Below are 22,906 nucleotides of genomic sequence, written 5' to 3' on the forward strand. Positions count from 1 at the left end.
CAGACTGGAAGGTTTTGAATAACCTCGTGTTGTTAGATATCCGAGCCGTAGAGGGAGCAACAGCGATACAAATCAAGTTAAGAGAACTGGATCTGTAACTAAACAAAAAGGATGTAAAAATAATCTTGATTCTAGTTTTACTGTTTATTGTTGAATGAATTAGTCGAACAGTATTTGTGAACAAATGTTAATATCCTATCCTATCGTTTGAATGATGTCTCTCAGGAACCAAAATTAAAGCTTTTCAGATGCAAGAGAATATAGTCTAAACATGGAAAATATAAAAGTTAAACCAAATCTGTGTATTACATTGGTCTCTAATTACTCATTTGGATGATCCGCTGCAGAGACATCATCATCTTCTTACTAATAATAGTACTAGTATTACATCGAGTCACTTTCTTTTGTAAGGTTCATGAACAACATCCATCGCAAGAAAATAATCATTACTTAAAAAAAGAACTGTCGATTCATGAATACTGAACTGTAAAGATTAATTATAATAAAATATATAAAAACCTACGCCTATGACAAAGTTAATAAAGCGACAACAACAATATAACTGACGATATGGAAGAGACGAAACATTAGGAAAATGGTTTTCACTCTATTCTTACCTAAATATTAAACCCTGCCCTAAAAAAAATAGAAGTTTATTTTCACAACACAAGCACAGCAACACGTAACAAGTTGATCACTTGCAGAACGGGAAACGCAACCTTGTTCTTACGAGAGGACTGAATAGTAACGAATTTACCACTGGTTTTTTTTAGCCATCTCCACAGTTAAAATTCATTTGGAAGGCGCCATGGCGTCATGTGAGCAGCAGCACAGCACAATAAACACTTACAATTAATGCATAAGAAACGAAACATTACAAGCTCGAGTTACTACCTGGAGAGAAATCGTGGAAGTAAGCAGAAATATCACAGGGCGTAATTATCACAAAAGTTGTGTACATTACCTTTTTGTTACACGATTCTGGAGTGCAGAAAGGTATGGGCCAAAAGGCACTATGCCGTCACACTAATCTTTAAAGCAATGTTTTATTTTTATTTACTTATTGAAGACTGCCTATGTCTGATAAACTGAAGGGGACCTTCATCCTCCCAAAGTTCGTTCTTTCCATCCATCAAACGTGAGTTGAATTGAACGCGCCACAAACACTTGAGCAAACAACGAAGAACATATAAACACAAGAAAGGCACAAGTTATAAGACTACCGAACGTTGAACTAAACTCATTTTTTACTAATAACATACAGAAAAATATATAAAAAAGATGAATTTTAGATAAGTTATTTATCGGTTCATAAAAATTGTGCTGCTCATAGGCCTATCTGTAAAATGCTGCGTTTCAGACTAGAATTCTAATGGTATCTATTTGAATAAACCCACGCTCTGTTTGGAGCTATAGCCTATTACTATTCCCCATTTTTTCATTCCAACTTTCCTGAACACACTGACCTCAATTAATTCGGACAGTGTTTCAAATCGTGCTGACTTCTTCATCTAAAATAACTTTTGCAGTTAAGAGAAAAGAAATGGGGAAAGTCTGTCTTCCAAGTTTAGAATTTAGCTAGCAAACGTTAAGAAATAAACCACTGAGTCTCTGTGACTCAAAATAATAATAGGCCTACAAGGAAGTTCGGTTTGACGTGAGTATTTTCAAGCTACCCAACGTCTCTTCAGATGTCAATACGCACATGATGTTTAACGAAACGAACATCATTGCGTTATTGCAGACACAGGAACAATCATATCATATAACGATAACGAAGACAAAATTATCTTTGTCGTCTGAACGCACAACTGGCTAATGAACGAACTCTCTCAAACCATTCAATTTAATTCTTCAGCACGCCGTGGTCCCACCATTACCATTCGGAACAACGCTCGAGGATTATTAACTGAATTCTTATCAGGACGAATAAAGAAAACACAAACACGAAAGAAGAAAAAAGGGACCTATATGGCTAACCGGCACCTCCAGACCACAACCATCTCTCTATCACGGAACAAGTGAACATAAAACTTTGCCGATCTCGTTCACAAATAAGCACTGATATAGCAGTGGCGAACATGACTTGTTCCTAAACGTGAGGACAAGAAGATTAAAAAATAACTACAAATAAACAGGCGATGTTGTATGATGGAGAAACCGCTGGGAGAGATTTCTATGACTTGGGTCTTCTCGTGCTTACGTAACGGCACCTTTTCCTGGACCTCAGGGCGACCGGAGAATCTGCAAGAAGCGAAAGAAGAAAACGACGTTAGCGCAAAATGATTATTGGAAACATTTTTATTTATTTATTTTAATTATTGGAATTTTTTTATTTATTTATTTAAATCAATAAAGATTATTTGCAAACATCGCAATTTTCATATACACATTTTTACAGTAATATTGGTTATATACATAATAATTCGAATTTAAAGGACTTCTTTCTTAAATCCATATATTACAATTGATTTTTGTTTGTCACCATGAATGGATTTTAGGAGCCATCTGCAATACTTTATTTTACTTTTGAGAAAACTAAAGGTTTCTATTTCATTAAAGTTTGTAACTCTGCTTATCAATATACAATAAAGATAGTTACATGTAACTATCAATAAGATTGTTGTGTTTTTATCTTCTTTTTTTTTTACATAAAGTCAAACATTAAACCTTTTAGCCAATCTCTGTTCATAATAGAGCACATTAATGTAAATTTATTTTTGAACCACCTAAATACATTATAGTACACCTTACTGCAAAAGTTACAAAAATATGCATTGTATTTTCTGGCTCATTACAAAAATCACAATCTCCGTCTTTCCTTGTTTTCAACAATGCAAGTCTCATATTTGTAGACAACACCCCATGTACATATTGATATAAAAATTCCCTTTCCTTAATGTATAATTATTGAGTTGTTAATGTTCTTGCATATCCTTTCCCAACGCAACAAAGGATAATTACTTTCAACAATGGCAGGAACTTTAACAAATAGACAGTATAAAAAAAATTTGCTTGTTACATTTGGAAAACTTTGATGTTTACAAACTAATCTTATACTTTCTATGGCCCTGGAATAGAACATTGTAGGAACAAAGGATACATCAACAGGTGGTTCTGTTTTAATTAAATAACTCAATCTGATTATGTTATAATAAACAGTCATAGCCCTTCCAAATAGGGCTTCTTTAAGTTTTGTGACTGCATTTAAACGTTTTCCATCACTACACATTTTTAGAAATACTATGTTTGGATTTTGTTTTCATAATCACAACTGTTTGTCTTCTGAATTAACCCTGATGTCTTGCTCTTGAAAAGATAATAGGCTTGACTGTGAGTGAGACGACAATTATACATTTCTTCAAAATTATTCTATTTTTTTTTTCATCAAAGACTAAAATTACACAAAATATTTGTGTTTATAAACACAACGTGCATTTCCTATGAAAATAAATCTAATGATAACCTAAGTTTTAGAAGAAATAAGCATTCGGAAATCACTTCATACGAGTCGGGCGTTGGCGTTGTGCTGCGTAATAGTTGTATTACCAGCGTTTTGAAGACCATTCACCGCCAGCCATCATATCTAACAGACAAAACGCCGTTGCTGATAAGACATGTAAGATTCAAATAGTAGTATGTATTATCGGTCAAAGCCCCAGCCCTGGGACCTATGAGGTCATTCAGAGCTGAAAGAAAAATTGAGAGTAGAAAGTTGTAAAAGGAAATAAATCTTGCAGTTGCACTACGAAACAATTGTAAAGAGACGGTGTCTACCAAGATGGATGAAAAGTAATGAACCGAAGTCAGCCAATGTACGCGACGATTTCCACGACGTATATGATCTGCTTTTGATGTGACTTCAGTTTTGTCATGATTCTTAGAACCTGCCTTCGTGGTGCTAGCAACGGGACATGGTACCTATAAGGTTTCACATGTCGCTCCCTAGCCTACGTTCACACACACATCTATATATATATCTATATATATATATAGATATATATTATATATATATATATATATACTTAAAAATCACAGTAGATGCACGTGACTATATCAAGTGAATACATAGGAAAATGATAGGCAGAAATCCAAGCGCTTTCGTCTTTATTAAGACGATAGATATCGTCTTAATAAACACGAAAGCGCTTGGGTTTCTGACTATCGTTTTCCTGCGGTATTTGCTTACATACATAATGTATATATATAGTGTGTGTGGTTAAGAGGACCGATGAAAAAGCAGGCGCTATCACCTCTGAGAGCGGGGTGGCGTATAGTACGGGGGGAACGGGGGAACCACCTTGGATTTCGTCACTTTAGGAAAATTTGGTACTTGCCTCGTGTCCCTCTCTCTCTCGCTCCTCTCTCTCTCTCTCTCTCTCTCTCTCTCTCTCTATATATATATATATATATATATATTATATATATATATATAGATATATATATATTATATATACCTTGCAGTTGCACTAGGAAACAATAATTGTTAGGAGAGTGTGGATAGCAAGATGGAAGAAAACGAAATAGGGATGACAGGAGATGCAGCTTGAAGCCAAAGCTAGGCTAGGGACGCTGCGTTGTTGCAGCCAATGAGCATGACGTATTCCACGACGCATACATTCGGTCGTGATTCTTAGAGCTTGCCTTCGTGGTTCAACCTTACCCAGTTTCCTTCCTCTTTTCGTATTTAACCGAGACGCATTGTATTAGGCTTCACGCTAAAGTTAAAAATTATGGTTTAGTGCTGCTAATGAAAACGCGGTGTCATCACCCCTGATTAACCTATGGAGAAACCCAGGTTTCTTGGATACGGGAAGCCCCTTGATTTCGTCACTGGAAAAATTCAGTACTTTCCTCGTGTTTTACTTTTATCCTCTCTCTCATATATATATATATATATATATATATATATATATATATATATATATATATATATATATATATAATCTATATATATATAAATATATATATATATTATATATCTATATATATATATATCACTATATATATGGGGATACTATCCACAATGATGTAAAACCCTAATGTAGTTTTATAAAGTATATATTTCTTGTACAGCAAATTAAGTGAACAAGACCACAGCTAATGGTCGATAGCTACAATAAATATACTTTATAAAACTACAGGAGGATTTTACATCATTGTGGATTGTATCCCCATTTACTTAGAGGCACGACATAGAACCTATCTTCTGCACACACACACAAACAATATATATATATATATATATATATATATATATATATATATATATATATATATGTACATATACGTATATAGGCGTAGCCAGCAACCTATTCTTAAGAGCCTTACGAATTTGTTCTCCAGATTTCCTGGAAAACGAATTTGAACTAATTCTTACTTTCGTCTTTAAGGTATCCTGACCATATAATTGAGAAAGCAATTCACAAAGCAAATGTAATTTTCTACCGACCCCCTCAAGACAAGAACAGACACACTCCCAACAATAAAATAAAAATTCCGAACCTGGACAGGATTAAGATGGTGACCCAAACCCTCGGAAAATCTAACCCTTTTGCATTTACTTACCCAAATACCTTAGCCAAATCGCTGATTAACGTTCAACAAAAGACATCCCCCAAGGACACAGGCGTTTACGAAATCCCATGCCTGGACTGTGACCAATCTTACATCGGATTTACAGGAAAATCACAGCACAAATGGTCAGTTACTATGAGATTCAGGGCCTCTGTAACACGGTTTTTTCGCAATAACTTTTTATCTATGCATTTCATAAATATAACGCTTATTCAGAATACATATTATATCTACACAAATTTTGACTGTATTCTGCATTACGTAGGTTGAATAAATTTGGTACTTATAATGTAAAAGTGACTATTTTCGAAGACGGGCCAACTTACTCGGAGAAAAGGTTCAGAACGCACTCGTTACGTAACTTATGACAGCATTTCTTCCCTTTTTCTCGATGGCTGATTGGCTATACGTAACGAAGGCTAGACCTCTGGCAACAATGACATAAAATTTAAATACAAGCACAGCAGTACACTTTATGAACTCTGAACCTCTCCACTGATAATTGTCATAATGAACAAACCAACAAAATATGTTAATAAATACAAAACCACATTGATTATTTGTCTAACTCCCAAAATAAGTGTCCTAAGAAATTACAGTCTACTTTATATGTCACAATCAGATTGACAAGATGTAGGGAATAGTTGGTAATTTTCAAAAACATAGTAAACAAGCTTGATTTGATAACTGCTATACCCAATGTCAAGCAATTTTTATTTATTGGCTATTTACCTATTTACTGAAAAAAATAGCCGGTACCGTATTTTGGCTTTAAACCTTCACCAATAATTATCGTCAGAATGATGACTACATGAGGCTCCACCCACTTTGGCCTCGTTATAATTCAGGATAACACTGAAGGCTATCATGGGCATTGTTGGATTAGAAAATTTAACTTCTGGCTATAAAAACTCATTTCTCGAGTAGTTGTAAGAAGTGATAAATGATCCTCAAGAATCCCAGCAGTTGGCCTAAAAGTTTATTGCTATTACTACTGTTGCGGCGGCACTACTGCTACAGTAGTATTACTACGCTAGCACAGATACCTCACCCACTTCTATGTATCGTTCCGCCATTCATAAAGTCTTTATATCCAACACGGTCGTACGGCCTAAAGAAAAAAATTATATCGGATGATCCGTCGGTCTGCTGGAGATTTTAGCACATATAAGCTTGTATTTACTTTGGATAAAAATCTTATTTTAACAAAAATAGTTATATAAAGACTGTTTACATACAATCTCTCTCTTTGCCTCTCTTGGTGGCATAGTTAATGGAAATGTTCAAAATCCTGAATGACATTCCAAGTATTATAATCACGTTACGCTAAATACAAATCAGACCATAAACATTGGATTTAAACTAGAAACTGAATAATTTCCTATTCAGGCTACAGTAAGTATGGCCACGGGCTTTTTCTTGACTATCAAGTTGTATGTCGTAAGACAAATGCAGTTTTGCAACCACGGGGACAATTCCAAATCCTGTTAGTCATTCTTAACTGCTATGGGTTTCAGAGCCGATGAAACAAGATGAATGAGTTTTTTGTCTGGTGGATGGGCGGGGCAACATTTCGTAAAACGGTATGTTTACTTTGCTTAATTAATGAATGTTTTTCGACTCTTGGCTCGTTATTATTGGCCATGGCGTCGGCTAGATAATTTTTACTCTATAAAAATCAAAACTATCGGGTTTAGGTTATTGATAATGGTGACAAAATTTGTGTGTGGTTGTACAATATACATATGTCAACTTTCAGCTACATCCGATGCTTTGATAAGGAGCAAAGTCCAAAAAACCGTGTTACAGAGGCCCTGAATCTCATAGTAGGTATGGACAACAGAACTCAGCTATTTTCAATCATATAAATGAACATAACCATAGTATAAACTGGAACTTGTCACATATAATTTATAGCAGCAACTGCCAGTACAAGAGTCAGATGATAGAATCGGCCTTAATTAAAGAGAGGCAGGTAATGAATATCTCAAAGGGAGCATGGGACTCAGATGTCATTGACCAGGTTTTCATTCAACCGACGCTTAAGAAAACTAAAGGAAGATTATCAGTGGGAGTGACCTAAATTGGCTGACCTGTGGATGGACCTCTTGGTATAAATACCACCTTTTCTGTAACTTTTCTCATTCATCTACCTGAACAGGGAGACAGCAGTCTGGAATATAGTATTTCTCTCTATATATTTTGGTGTTTCTATGGGCTCCTTTTATTATTATTATTATTATTATTTTATTATATTATTATATTATTATATATATATAGATATATTATATATATATAGATATATATACAATATAATATATATATATATATAGATATATAGAGAGAGAGAGAGAGGAGAGAGACGAAGAGAGAGAGAGAGAGAGAGAGAGAGAGAGAGAGAGAGTACTGAATATTCCTAGTGGCGAAATCAAGGGGTTTCCAGTATCTAAGGCTCATCAGTCTTCCAGAACACCTAGAAGGTGCTAGGTGTTACCTTGTCAACCGCACGGCATACAGCTGAGACGAGAGTAATCATGCAATGTCACACCCGACCCAAATTGTTTACCCAAGTCCCTGAAACCTAAGGTGGTAGTGGTACTCAAGGTATATATTATACCTTGGTGGTACTGATCTTGGTGACAAGTTTTGTCTTTTCGTTACTCCGTAACTGCTGTATGAGTTGATTTGGATTGTTTGACCTTAAGAGAAACGTAAACATAATGAATAACAAAAAGGCCATACCTCAAAGTACTATATTTTGTGATGATACGAATATTAAGGGTCCGAGGTAGGATTGAGTTAGAAATTATACCACAAGGGTAATTAAGGAAGTTACATCATAATTAGGTAAGATAAAATGAAAGGGAGATTCGCTTGGACAGGTCCTTTACATGTTAGATCCAAACCTAATTAAATAAACTATGAGAAGGGAGGCTGCGCATGGGTGGGGATTTGTGGATATGAGAGAGAGAGAGAGAGAGAGAGAGAGAGAGAGAGAGAGAGAGAGAGAGAGAGAGAGAGAGAGAGAGTCCTGTTACAAGACAGCCGTTTACTGAAGTGATAAGCAAATGTTGCTTTCTCCTATAATGAAAACTGATATGCACAGGAATTATTTTAGAAAAAACAATGAATATCTTATCAAATCCTTTGTTTTCAATAAGAGGGTGGCGGCGGGGTTAGGGTTGTGGGGGCGGGGACTGTATTAAGGTTACGTATAACAATTTACTCACGGGTTTTCGAAAAGCCGTTTATTTGCGTCGAATAAAGTTCGCGTTTACATCGGCACCTCTCTTATTCCTCCTCTTCTTTCATGGGGCGGAAAGAGAACTGTGACTTTAGGGACTTGGAACCTGCAGCAGCTAGCATACGAGACAAGGTCGATCTTGTGTCTTTCTCAGCAACGTTACTGTCGGTTCCTGTCGAATTCTCTGCTGGAGTGTGATCGCCGGGGGAAGAAGAAGGAGAATGGTCGGTCGCTTGCCCATCCCGAAGGCTCTCCGTCATTAGGCCTGAGCTGCTGGCGGAGACGTCGGAGTAGGGTGGCGGAGGGACCTCGTTCTCAATGTCGACGTAAGAAGGCGGGAGATCGGTTGGGTCCGGGGACGTAGGCTCTGTCACATGAACGAAATCTTGAGACGCCACGGGGACGCGCCTGACAACAGTGACGGTCCTGACGCGCTGAACGAACTTCTTGCGATGACACAGACAAAATCTCAGGCACACAGAAAGGAGGAAAAGGATGGCGCCCACCGGAATAAAGATGACATGGCCCCCACGAAAGGACGTGGAATAGGTGGAATAAGTCCGCCTTTCTCCGTTAGTATGGGACCATTTCTCATCGCTCTCTCGCCAGAAATCGTCAACGTTTTCACAAGTGCTGAAGGGGTCGGCAGCAGCAGGCGGTGGGCCATTGCAGAATTTCGCTACCTTCACATGAGATGTAAAGACGATGCTAAAATCGTTTTGGTCGCAATCGGGGCTGTAGGTCGTCTCCCCTTGAGTGCAAACTTTGCCATTGACTACCACGTTCAGCTTTCCAGTTTTGATCCCGCAAGTGATTTGGAGCCACTTTACACCATACTCATCGACGAAGGCGTTGTGCCTGACACTCGGCACACTGTTCAAAAGCACGTTTTCACTCTGAGTGCAGTTGTGGGGCCTGAAATCGAAAGAGACAGACTGCGTACTTGTAGGCACATGCACTAGGAAATGTTCCGCGTTCTTTAATTCAATAGACATCGAGGTCACGGGGCACACATCTGGGCTGCCACTGGTCAATCTGCCGTCTATCGTAAATAATAACAAACACGTCAGCGGCAAGAGGCGGCACTTACACCCCATATTTTCTTCAGGAACTGAGCTCTCACTTTTACCACCACCGACGGTTCCGTCGTAGATACAACAGGTATTTCGAGCTGCGATCCAAGGAGAGTGTCAAGGTTGTTTCGAAACGCACAGTCCCACTAGACTGGCGTGTATGCTGGTGATGGTGTTGACTGCTCTGGCTGACTAGTGACTACAACCATCCAAGTACCAACTTAACTAAGCCTGGCAGCTCTGGCTGGCTTTAGGAGAGCCAGCCAGCCAGCCAGCTGCCCAGCATGTGATCGAGTTTCCACTTGCAATAATCACTTTCGGTTATTTGCACGATTCCATTAACACGAAAGCGAAATGACGCCCACCAGAACATTCCTCAACAACTACAGAAGTTGAGCAAGTTCGCCGTACATGAAATGACAGTGCTTATAACATCCGCTGATATAACAGACATGGCAATGTTGTCCACACTTGTAAGGAGTCCAAGTGACGTATGATGACGTCATGGAAGAGTGACCTCACAAACACGCACACCTCCACTCCGATCTTTCCTCGTAGCTTCGCAACGTTCTTTTCGTTCACAACGACAACGCATAAAAAACCAATCACCTAATGTGCATATTGTTTAAAAATAAATCATCCCGGGATAAAGGGAGATGAGGATAAACTTTCCCGCCAGATCAAGAACTCAGCAGAAAGGCAACTGATAACGTGAGTCGAGATTCAAAGAAGGATTCGTGAGAGGGCGGGCGACGAAAGATTATGCAATATTATCTTGAGCCGGAACAGAATCAAACAGGTTTTTTCTATGCTTTTGTGCGATGGTTGAATTTTCCTATGTTCATTGCATACTACACACACACACACACACAGAGAGTGAGAGAGAGAATAATTTTCACCTGTTCCGGATTTTAATCATATGATGGTACACTTCAAGGAAATAACAAACACACGTCTGATCTCTCTCTCTATCTCTCTCTCTCTCTCTCTAAAACAGTAAGAATAATTCAGTAACCAGGAAAACTGAAATATAGCGGAGTGAGAGTTGTTAATTTGTCAGCTATTATTTTCTTGCCAATCTCTTTCTCCGGTTTCTTCGACTCTCTGTTATGGGGAAGCTTGCTTTGGAATTAATAATAATAATAATAATAATAATAATAATAATAATAATAATAATAATAATAATAATAAAAATAATAATAATGCTGACGATAATTGGTAGATCCTTCAGAAACGGTTTTGTTTTTTGGAGGGAAGAGAGCACAAAGGAAGGGGAGCCAGGCTCGCCCTAAGATTCGGCAAACAAGGACTTTCCTTAACCCTCTTATAACAGTCGTTGCATAGTGCGAAGTTTTCCTCCGGTTAGGCCCACTACACCTTCAAATCCCTTTTCACTTTCAGCTTCGCCGTCAACGCTGAATGGCCTCGTTGTTCCCAGCTCTTGGACTTTGGCTTCAATTTTAGCACATCCCATTCCGTTGTGATTTATCAGTCGACAATCGGCAAGGAAAGCCACAACCACAACAGTAAAGTTCGTGTGAAAATAATTGTTCAACTCCCCTCCCTCTGACACCCTGCCACAGACCAACGCCAGTGTGAGTCCAGCCCCCCCACCCCACCCCACCGAGCAGTTGGTGACGTAAAATTGATCCAGTTTTGCCCAGTTGACGAAGAATGCCTTGATATTTAGGATATTCTAAATGGCATCGTTTTCAATAAGTACAGTTGCTTATCTTTATTTATTTATTAATGTATTTCCTTCCAGTAACATTTTGAGATGGTTATTTGAAAGAAGTATTGCGAAAAGGCTTTGGGTTCGACATAGTAAACAAACGCACACATACATACTCATTATGTATTTATGTATATATATGTAAATATGATATAGGGTATATATATATATATATATAATATATATATATATATATATAATATACATATATATATAATATAATATATATATATATATATATATATATATATATATATATATATACACACACACACACACACACACACACACACACATATATATATATATATATATATATATATATATATATATATATATATATGTATATATGTATTATGTATGTATGTATTATATTCGCGAGTGGAGGCATTGCTGCTTAAAATTCTTTAGTGTTGTCAATAATATTTTTTTTTATTTTTCTAATTTTGATGATTTGTTTATCTTTATTAACTTTTCCTCTATTTTAATAATAATGATAATAATAATATTCTTCAAGGTCTACAATAATGTACTGATGGAAGCAGTAGTAAAGTTTTTGTAAAACTATGTAAAAGCTCTCGAACCCTACCCTGGGTTCACCTTCAGCCGAATGAACAATTTAACAAAATATATCAAGGTAAACAAGACACAAAACAGTGAAGAATGGCTGCCCTCGGTAGTCACATCTCCAACGGACTCAGTAATGAAGAAAGCTTTTACATAGTAGTCTTATAAAAACGTTACCACTGCTGCTTCGATCAGTATATTATTGTGGACTTTAAAGAACACTACTTGTGCCCTCGTAATTGAGACTTCTACCCATATAATAATAATAATAATAATAATAATAATAATAATAATAATAATAATAATAATAATAATAGAAATAACGATATCTTTGGTCCCCGAGGGGCTAGTACTAAACACGGCGTCCCATTGAGTTTTGTTTGTTTGTATGGTGTTTTTACGTTGCATGGAACCAGTGGTTATTCAGCAACGGGACCAACGGCTTTACGTGACTTCTGAATCACGTCGAGAGTGAACTTCTGTCACCAGAAATACACATCTCTCACTCCTCAATGGAATGGCAGGGGAATCGAACTCGCGACCACCAAAGTGGGACGCCAACACCATACCAACCACGCCACTGAGGCGCTTCCGTTGAGTTTACCCTGGACTTTGAAGAAGGTGGATGCATACCCTGAGTCTTCTCCTATTGTGTGACCAGGGCATGAGATTTGAAAACGACTGCAGGTTTTCTGGGTATCACAAAGGATTTATTTGTAAAGGGGCGGCTAAATCAAAATGTGAGAAGGTCGCACTCGGGGCAGGAATTGACCATCTGTGCAATTTCTCGCTCTTCAACTCCACGGGGTCATCGCAAGGCCTTCCGATTATTCCTGCCCCGAGTGCGACCTTCTCACATTTTCATTTAGCTGTCACTTTATTGATAAATCCTTTGTGATGCCCAGAAAACCAGCAGTCGTTTTCAAATCTCACGCACTGGTCACACAATAGGAGAAGACTCAGGGTATGTATCCACCTTCTTCAAAGTCCAAGGAAAACTCAATGGGACGCCGTGTTTCGTTCTAGCCCCTCGGGGATCAAAGATATCGTTTTGAAAGACGTATCCCTCAGGAGAGGTGGAACATAAATCCTGCCTATCTGAACTCTCGAGAGAGACTGAGAGCTTCCAGCCCTGTGATTGGCTTATCAACAGCCAATCAGGAGCGTCGTAAGGGACTGGACTAGACATCAGATGCACGGTTGATGTGAATCTACTATAGCTTCTCAGGGATAAAAGATATCGTTTATTAATGTAATTTTTCGACCACACGATATAGAAATAGTTGTATATAATGCTTTGATCCCCGAGGGGCTAGTACTAAACACGGCGTCCCATTGCTCTTCCGCCATGTGTAGTACTAACATTAGTCCCTCGTTGGACGAGTCGGTTACATGCTCGACTAGCGATCTCGGTGCTCACCGCTCTGCCAAGGCAAAATCAGAGGATTTTATTTCTTGTGATAGAAATTCATTTCTCGATGTGGTTCGGATTCCACAATAAGCTGTAGGTCCCTTGCTAAGTAACCAATTCGGTCCTAGCCACGTAAATATATCTAATCCTCCAGGCCAGCCCTAGGAGAGCTGTTAATCATTTCAGTGGGTTGGTAAAACTAAGCCATACTTAATACTATAGTAAATAATCATCAACCATGCATCTGATGTCTAGACCAGTCCCTTACGACGCTCCTGGAAACTCAGTATCTCTCGAGAGTTCACATAGGCAGGGTGTATATTCCACCTCTCCTCAGGGATAGTTTTGAAAGACGTATCTCTAAAGAGAAGTGGAACATAAATCCCGCCTATGTGAACTCTTGCGAGAGACTGAGAGTTTCCAGCCCTGTGATTGGCTTATCAACAGCCAATCAGGAGCGTCGTAAGGGACGGGCCTAGACAAAAGATGCACGGTTGATGTGAATCTACTATAGTGGTACAGAAGTCTGTTAAATTGAGGTGTTGCTGTATTACCTGACACCTTGGCAGACAGTTCTGGACGATCTGAGACCTATAAAGAGGGCAACTTTTTGTTGTTTGTTTGTTTGTTTGTCAGCTTACTTGCAAGATTAGTCAAACAAAATTTATGTAGGATTTTTTAACGAAAATTTTGCCTGCAACAGATGTCTTGGTTGCAGACGAGTAATGGGTCTTGGAATAGATAGGAGTGTATCTTTTTTGGGGATGGGGCCTTTAAGGGTCAGGTGGATAGCTCACCCTTGGCAGGGATTTATGGTTTCTGAGAGCTCTTGCCTTTCCTGAAGTTTGAAACTACTGTCATATTAAGTGAATCATCTCAGTGAAAAATTGTCTGAATGAGACAAGATTAGGTATTGAATTGACCTTCAAGGAGCATAACATAGCTCACTTTGAACTTTACTGCAAGTACTGATTTAAACTGGTCATTCACTTTGCAGGCAATATTTTCCTAAGACTGCTTATAACTGGGATTAATCTCCCACCAACGCCCATACAACAATAAGACGGTCAGTCTCTAGACAGCAAAATACTGGACTTGATTTTTAAGGAGCCTTGGACTGAGGACCTCCAACAGTAACCGGAAAGAAGAAGAACGCGTCAACTTTGGGTTTCAAAGAGTGCATGGTAGCAGAGGTTTAATTTTAAATAATTTCCAAATTAGACACATACAAACGAAATAAGTAGAAACATCAGAATATCGTTGAACTGTAATACTGAGAGAATAGTTTATGAAACAATCAAGGGTTTTGACTTCCTTTACCTTAGCATTAGAATTACTCAAAACTACATCATACATCTGTCAACTTGGGTTCTTTCATGCGTGAATCTACAGTCGTTGCATTGAGTGAGTCTGTGTCAGCCTTGTAGGTCATCACTCACTGAAGGTGCTACTTAGTGCAACAAACGAGTTTTATAAATTACAGAATATGTGGTCTAAACTGCTTTCTTGTATAATTTAACTTTCACCTGTTAAAACAAAAACAAGGTAATTTTTTTCTTTGGTCTGAGATTTGGAGCTTTCTTTAACCATGGTTACATTGAGCAGTGAATTTGAAATAAATAATAAAGCTTTAACACTATCAAAGGGAGTTGTAGTGTAGAACCAATTGAAGCTTTGACCACTGACTTAGAAGAAACTGGCCATTCTCCATATCAGTTAATCAGGTCTCTCCGCTTGTTATACTGCAATATCCTTTTCCCCTTTCTTTATGCACAGAAATTTTTCATTGTACTCGGGAATTATTAGGGAATGTCCCGAAGAGGATAGCACTATCTACATGTCATAGGAAGGTGCAGCCATTGGTTGGTATCCAGAATTCCTAGTGGCTCTATTGAAATTGGGAGATGGCTGGTCCTCTGCCACCAGCCCGTTCTGGTCATCCATCACTCTCCAAAAAACAACAGGCAGCATCCTTCCATTATTCGTTCTGAAAACAAGCAAGTAAATGAATAAAACAGGGTTGGCTTGCATTGCAGTAAGATGAACATTTATGACCAATATTTTAAGTAAATTCAGCATCAATATCTTGGACAGTTATGAATGTAAACCCTGGTCTCATGTTAAAGTAATAACAACTTGACTTGTCTTTTCCACGAAAGAACTGTTTACTTTCTGTTAACTTTTAAAGATGAAGTTCAATATTGGTGTACACTAGCTCCACTTTGGCAGCTTTCAACTGCATTGCTTGCAAATTGCTTCTCTTATCCTACAATTTATAGGAACCTTTTTATCATCAAAAATGTACTTCTTATAGGCAGATAAAAATATGTGATTTCATTCTCGTTTTCAGGAAATGGGAAACAAAAATGAGTCTACACAAATTTACGACCCTTCCAAAGATTCAGGCATAGTTTGGAGGATGGAATTTGAATTAAATCCCTAGTGCCTTAAGCTGCTAGTTAATCTAAACGAGGCAATGGTGCCCTAGGTGTCATTAAGAAATAATTGCCACCTATTAAGTCATCCTCTTGTGTTTGCTATGCCATGCTACCCTGTAACTAACCTGTAAGAATGCCTCGCAAGGTTGGTATCACATGTAGTTGTTAATGGTGGGCCTATGGATCCAAAAGATGCCCAAGAGCAGGTGGAATGAGTAAAAATAATGCATCAAGTAAAAACAATGCATCCTAACTAAATCCAGAATAGTGTTATCTCTCTTTACTGAGGATTTGGTGATCCTACCAAGAGTGTTTTGCCATTTTTGGATACCCAAGTGGTTGCCACAAATGTACTTTGTAACCTACTTAAACAGATTTGGTTTGTTTCCTTGTTATGTATATTTTCTGTTTGCACGCTTGCTACAGTTGTTGTGCCTGAAAGCCTTGCTGCCTGAATGATGACTTGCGAGGATGTGACTGTGTGAGTGATATTAATAGCATTTTGAGAACCAACAATTTTAGAATGTAACTGATGAGGTGAAGACACCATTCAAAAGAACATATGCATTTAAAACGGTGAATGGCATCTAACATTGCATGAAAAACTTATTTAAGAACTTACTTTACTAATGTGACTGCAAGAATTATACAGCACCCAAGAAGTATCACCAAAAAGACACTCAAGCTAACTCCAACCCATTTCCAAGGGGAAGAAGATAAATAGAGTTGTCTGGAGTCCTTAACTTCAGAGTGTCCCAGAGGGGCCTCTCGATTGCTCTCCGTAACAGGTTGTGGTTCGGTCATGGTGGTTGACTGAGAGGTCATTCCAGTAGTTTGTTGTGTAGTCGATGAGGAGTCGTTCTTCCTTTTGTCCCAGTCGACATATCTATTCATAAAGACTAAGGAGGCACCATTTGGAAGTAAACTGTCTGCAATATAACCTCGCCAATGTACCTTCTTTCCTCCCACTGTGACATTTTGCATAGCAACTGCTCCATTCATAGTTGCTAAGATACTCTCTTCCTCTGAGCTTCCAATGGTAACGTTTGAGAGAACAAGAACGCCATCTTGTACAGTGATGGCTTCTTTGGCTAGACTGCCAATGGTAACATTTGCAATACGTAATCCCCCTCTTACTATGATACCTTTCATGGCTACTGAATGAATAGTCGAGTTGACGATCAGTCCATCGGCCAATACCATAACACCATGAGGGAGAATCTCTGACACTGTAGTGTTCAGAACAAAAATGAAAGAAGAAGCCACCAGACCCTGCACTTTGCCAAAGTAGCTGTTATTGAAGACTCCCATGTAGCCTGTCCAGTGAGCAGAAACAAGGCGTTCGATGTAAGTGTTTTCAAGGTCTAAGTCTTTCAGTAGCCTGAGTGGTGCAAATATGTCCACTCGGCAAGAAGTGAGCGTCACGTCGTGCACTCCAAACACAATGTTCCTGAAGTGAACGCCGTCTGCTACAAGCCATGTTTCACAGTCTTTGAAGTTACTGACAGTGGTTGCTTCGGCAACATCTACCAAATAAAGCTGAAAAGCAGAGAGAAGTTCATTAGTAGAAGTAGAAACAAGGTTCATGCATTGGGATACTCTAACTCTTTATGACAGCCTAACTAGAAATTTAAGCAAGACAGTCTTTAAAAAACAAATTACTGGGAAAAAAGAACAATACAAAGCAAACGTTTACATTGTAAGTATGTCTGGGTGATACCTCTCCTTCATTTGTACAGGGAGAGAATTGCTTCTGGAAGACTATTTAGAAGAACTAACCTTCCTCACACACGATGGGTAAAGCTTGACGAAAGAAGCATTTCTGATCTCCAGCGTTTGGTAGGCCTGGTCAACGTTTTCCAGATCGACAACCACTGATGCCTTGGGGGAGATGCAGGAAGCATGAATAATTCTTCAAAATCACACCACTAAAAGCACGAGACATTTTCATTCTACAGGCACTTGTCAAACCCAGTAAAAGAAGGTAAAGAAAATGGTAGTGTGTCCTCATATTATCGTGTCACAGTTTGTTTTTTGCAAGAATATTTTCTCAAACAATATTTAAGTAGAATTATCACTTAATCTGATGAGAAATATGTAGAAAATTATCCTCAGTTACCAACATGTAATGAAGTATGCGATAGGTCTACAAAGAGAACTTTACTCACGCTACGTTAATTTCTGACAGTATGTTAGGAATCCATTAAGGATACAATGCTCATATAGCTTACATCTTTGAGACTATGTGACATGCTTGTCAAAATACCTATGCTCAAGCCACTCACATTTTTCACAGAGGAGAAGTCACACTCCCTGTAAGAGAAAGAGATGTTGAACTTCCTGCAGAAAGGCGACTCGTGCGCGTTGTTTATGGTGAGGTTGGATCCCATGTCAGGGGGAGGAGGGAAGTGGCGTCTTTGGATCATTCTCTCGGCATACCAGTTGGATATTCCTTTCAGCACCACCTGCAAATCATAGTGGTAGTGGTGTGCTAATCAATGTGATCATAAGATATCTGGTGTCAAACTGGGTGTCAAACTGGCTTATACAAAATACCATATTTGTTTTTTACACTGTTGCCTCATTCTAGTTTGGAAATAATGTTAGGTAATAATTGTGAGCTTTGTTGTTAGATGAAAGGCACATAGACTTAAACCGCATCTGCCCTCTTGTTTTTCGGCGTGAATGGATTGCTGTGACACTTTAACATATTTAATTATTATTATTTTGGTTAACTAAGTCTTCATTAGGAGCAGTATTTTGTGTCTTTTTGAGACATTTAAATTCTGATGCTGACACAGTTTAATCTCATCATCAGTTTACATGAAAACCCACAATAGATATTTGTGGTCACATCCATCCTGAGTGATAGAAAGTATAGATTTCAATTACAGAAACTTAGTACAAAAATACCCGTCATTTGATAATGCTTACCTGATTCCTTGTGGCAACTGATATAGACGCATAGTCGGGCATCCCCGTTATAGTGTCTATTTCAATGGAGGCCCCTTCTTCCACGTAAATAGCTCCTTCCAGGAGTTCTGAAAACCTGAAGTCTTTGAGAACAAGTTTGCCTTTCTTGATGATTATTCCCTCTTTTTGGACTATGGAGACCCACAACTTGGAGAATTCTGAGGTTGCGTTATCGTGGTCAACGATCAGAGCACCCTTTCGAAGCTGCCAAGTTACAAGGATTTTGAGTTTAAGCATGTGATTTATGACAAGCAGCAATCAAGTTTGAAAATAGATTGGGAAGTGATATCTGCCCTTTAGCTTTCATTGGTAAAAACTTCAAACATATTTCAAAGCTTTTTGTATTCTTATTTATATGTGAATAGAGCAGGTACATCTTAGGAATTTCAAATCACAACCTTAATACATAATCTTAACCTAAATAACAAAGGCATAGATCTGTCTTACAAGGATTATATCATAAACAAAAGATCAAAACTAGCTCACTTTGGAATTGATGCGGCAATCTACAGCTTTGACAGGCGCCATCAGTGTTGTATTGAGCATGATTCCCACCTTCATTCTTGTCCATGAGCTCCCATTACCAGTAACAACTATACTGTCCATAGTATTAACTGTTATGTTATGTGTATTGAAGACAGGTAGGGAACCATCATGCAGCCTCTTCACTGTACTGTTGTTAACAGTTAAGTTGGAAAAATAATTGCCGTAAATAACTCCCAGCTGGGAGCTCACTGAGGAAACTGACATAGTGCAGGGCTCTGAGTTTTTGGTGTGTCCATCTGAGGAAGAGTTAGCCATCACGTGGTCCAGTTCGCTGGTATGGTGCGGAAAGGTTCCATTGACAGAGGTCAACTCTAATCTCACTCCGCAGCCCACTGACATGATTTGCAAGGCTTTTGCATTCTTGATTTGAATATCGTGGAACTGTTTCATGTTTGCAAAGTCGAGGACTGCAATCTGCAAAACAATTAAACAAGGGAAAAGCTAAAAGTCCATCAAGCAATGGTCCACACCAAATAATTACATTAAGACATTAGGAGTAAAGAGAATTGCCTAATACATGTGAATGATAATCAACAGTCTCCCAGAGCTAACAAGTAGACTTCCGAGATATAAGGAATGCTAAACTTATCCACCTTTATAGTTCTATGTATTTTTTTTATTTATTCATAAACGAAATATACGACACAATGACTTTTTGATGAATAGTTTTGATAGCTAAAGTTGTCTATGTAACACTTACTATGGACATTAAATGTAGTTATAATACAGAAAAAATATCAATATCACAAAAGAGAATTCAAGGCATACAATGGACATACAAAGGGACCCAAACTTCTGGACTTCCATCTTACGAATTTGCACAGGTGCCTGTAAGTGTTTTTGTCAGCATATCCAATGTTTATTTTGAATGCCATAATTTAGATACTTTTTTGCTGCCATCGCTTTGGGGTAAATTGATGAAGTGGTCAGCATCTTAAATATTGTGGTGCAAAACATTCATTAATGCTTGCTGCCATATGTTCGGATGTGTCGCGTCTTACGGGCTTTGGTCTTAATGCATCACTGTGGGGCATGGAAATTTTGGCTATAAAGCCAAGAACAAGGGCATTTTTAACAAAGAAGAGACACCTCTACAGAAATAAGATATAAATAGTAGTGGACGAAGGAAGGATGACACATGAAGCATGCATTCCTGTTGGGATTTGAAGTCTGCCTCAGTTAGCTGGTACTGCCAAAGGCTTAAGATAAAACATTCAAATGAATTCTTATTTGATAATTTAGTTATCTGGTAAATTAGTAATAGTACACAATATAAAATTAATATGAAAATGTCACACACCAAACTTGGCCTGTAAAGTATATGAAACTGTGCACTTCATACAGTTAGGCTATACTATTTGGTTTGCTGAATACTTAAGGTCAGAATTTAGAATGTTCATGCTGAAATACAAACTTTGCACAAAATGCTGTACTGTGATAATTGGCTTAAAACTTATATCAGCCTACATTTGTTACTAAGCACTTGGATATACACAGTATTGGACAGTTAGGCTTTGGTAATCTGAAAATGGTCTTCAGCTCTATCCCATTTGTAAGTAGGGACCGGCTGTGTACAGTTATCCTAAGTCTTCTTGCAGATCCATTGCATGTTTAATTGAGAACGCCTGTGCCAAATGATTATTGAATTATTCAACATGTTAGAAGGCAAACAGGAAATATGAGGAAAAACTGACAATAAGAAAGCAAAATAATTTACTACTTATTGGTATTTCAACATTACCTCTTTAGAGTTGCTGAAGTCACAGATGCAGGACGAAGATGTATAGGTACAGGCCAATACTTTGTCTTTCAGCTGGACCTTGGAGACATTTGCAGGCACAATCAGGTCATCCTCAAACTTTAGATATGGTGACGATAGATTCATAGGAACTCCTTCGACGATAACATTTTTAATGGAGATCCTCTCTCTGTCTGGCACAACTATGCAGTGTTCGTCAGCTGAGAATATTACCACGTTTTTGAGTAACAAAAGAGCAGCTGGACTTTCAACCATGATGGCAGATCTACTAAGATGTTTAATGATGACATTGGACAAGGTGGCAGTACCACTCATAATTCTGAGTCCATGTGGTGCTACAGTGAATATGGAGCTGTTAGTAATGTCTAGCTCTGAGGCCATGAAAAAGATGCCGTTTGTCACAACAGATACAATGTGACTGTCGATCACCCACCAGTCACCTCCAGCCACCACTTGTTTAATAAACTTTATGGTTGTGTTGAGAATCTCACATGGGTAACCTTCCCAGTTTAAGGACTCGATAGATGCGATGAAAGAGTTTTTAGCTGAAAAATCCTTTTGTTGGATCAGCTTGATCATGGTCACCCTCGTGTTCTTTAGAGACAGATCGCGCACCCCGTCAGAAATGACGTCTGCGTAGGAATTGCGGATTCGAAGCCACGTCCTGCAGACTTTGCGATGTATGTTGCTCATGTCCTTCAATACAGAAAAGAAACATTAGTTTTTCCTCACTGGAAAAGAGAAATATTTAACCTCTGATTCATGCACTAATGTCTTCTTTTTTTCAGTCTCAACCCTCAAAAGTTATAGGTTTGTAAAATATAAGAAGCAACTTATTTTAAAAACATACAAGGGCCCGCCAAAAAGGGATTCATCCTTGTGGAGGACTGTACATAAAACAAAACAAAGTGAACGAAGTGAAGTATTCAGGATTTCAAATGATGAATAAGATTAAAGCTAATCTTCATTTATCATTTTCACTCATGCTCATACTGGCCAAGCTTTACCAAAAGTACTAGCAAAGACCCACTGAAGGGTGTTTGCTTCTTCATCCTGAGAGTACTGCAAAGAACAGAACTTTGTCCATCATAAAGTCACTCTCGGTGCTCCTTCCAAGATGGCCGCTCACTGGTCTTTTCCTACCTTGATCCATTGGAGAAGTTGTTCATGAAAGATCCAATGCGTGAGATGCAACAAGAAGGGTCAGAAAAGGTCTTGACATTATGTTATGTTATAAGAAGTTTCTATGGTGGCGCTAGTGCCATACTAGATGAAGGATGAATGACTGAGATTGAAGTCCTTGTGACACTTGAGCAGCTATGGGAACAATTCCAGTAGTGTCTGGTGTTGACATCAGTAGGTTTTCCAAAGGTGTTGAGTGAGGGGATCCTAGTTGTTATAAAACGCCTTTGGAAATAAGTTCTTGTTTTGAGAGCAGGTTTGCAAGTTTTGTAACTAAATGTGAGTTTTTTTTTTTTAACTTTGCAAATGGATAGAGTTGAGTGAGTGCTGTTATGGTTTGCAATCAAGTTTTGCTCGATGTTTGTCAAAGATTACTACTATTGAGGAGAACCACATTAATAGCT

The 22,906-nt window shown here is 38.3% G+C and overlaps 2 protein-coding genes and 1 long non-coding RNA gene across 4 annotated transcripts in view; 1 reads left to right on the forward strand and 2 right to left on the reverse strand.

Annotated features, from left to right (window-relative positions):
- The window catches only part of LOC135218419 (uncharacterized), a 99,016-nt gene that overhangs the window by 45,117 nt on the left and 30,993 nt on the right, over positions 1–22,906 (forward strand). The window lies entirely within an intron of this gene.
- Positions 130–10,552, reverse strand: LOC135218410 (uncharacterized). The gene is made up of 2 exons (XM_064254716.1): positions 8,808–10,552; positions 130–2,244 (listed from the first exon to the last, which is right to left on the reverse strand). The coding sequence occupies exon 1, from the start codon at positions 9,916–9,918 to the stop codon at positions 8,869–8,871; it is 1,050 nt and encodes a 349-aa protein (XP_064110786.1). The 5' UTR covers positions 9,919–10,552; the 3' UTR covers positions 130–2,244; positions 8,808–8,868.
- LOC135218381 (uncharacterized) overlaps positions 14,787–22,906 on the reverse strand; it is a 13,090-nt gene continuing 4,970 nt past the window's right edge. For both annotated transcript variants that reach the window (XM_064254671.1, XM_064254678.1), the window contains 7 exons: positions 21,303–22,016; positions 19,502–19,975; positions 18,977–19,219; positions 18,328–18,507; positions 17,822–17,923; positions 16,665–17,581; positions 14,787–15,591 (listed from right to left, as the gene is read on the reverse strand). In XM_064254671.1, coding sequence (XP_064110741.1) covers positions 15,438–15,591; positions 16,665–17,581; positions 17,822–17,923; positions 18,328–18,507; positions 18,977–19,219; positions 19,502–19,975; positions 21,303–22,016 — 2,784 coding nt within the window. In that variant the 3' untranslated portion in view covers positions 14,787–15,437. The remainder of the gene's footprint in view (positions 15,592–16,664; positions 17,582–17,821; positions 17,924–18,327; positions 18,508–18,976; positions 19,220–19,501; positions 19,976–21,302; positions 22,017–22,906) is intronic.

Source organism: Macrobrachium nipponense, chromosome 19, assembly GCF_015104395.2.
Source record: "Macrobrachium nipponense isolate FS-2020 chromosome 19, ASM1510439v2, whole genome shotgun sequence".
Classification (NCBI taxonomy): Eukaryota; Metazoa; Arthropoda; class Malacostraca; order Decapoda; family Palaemonidae; genus Macrobrachium; species Macrobrachium nipponense.

What these genes read in the sequence shown, in the direction of transcription:
- LOC135218410 (XM_064254716.1), bottom strand. Translation starts at nt 9,918, where the DNA reads ATGGGGTGTAAGTGCCGCCTCTTGCCGCTGACGTGTTTGTTATTATTT.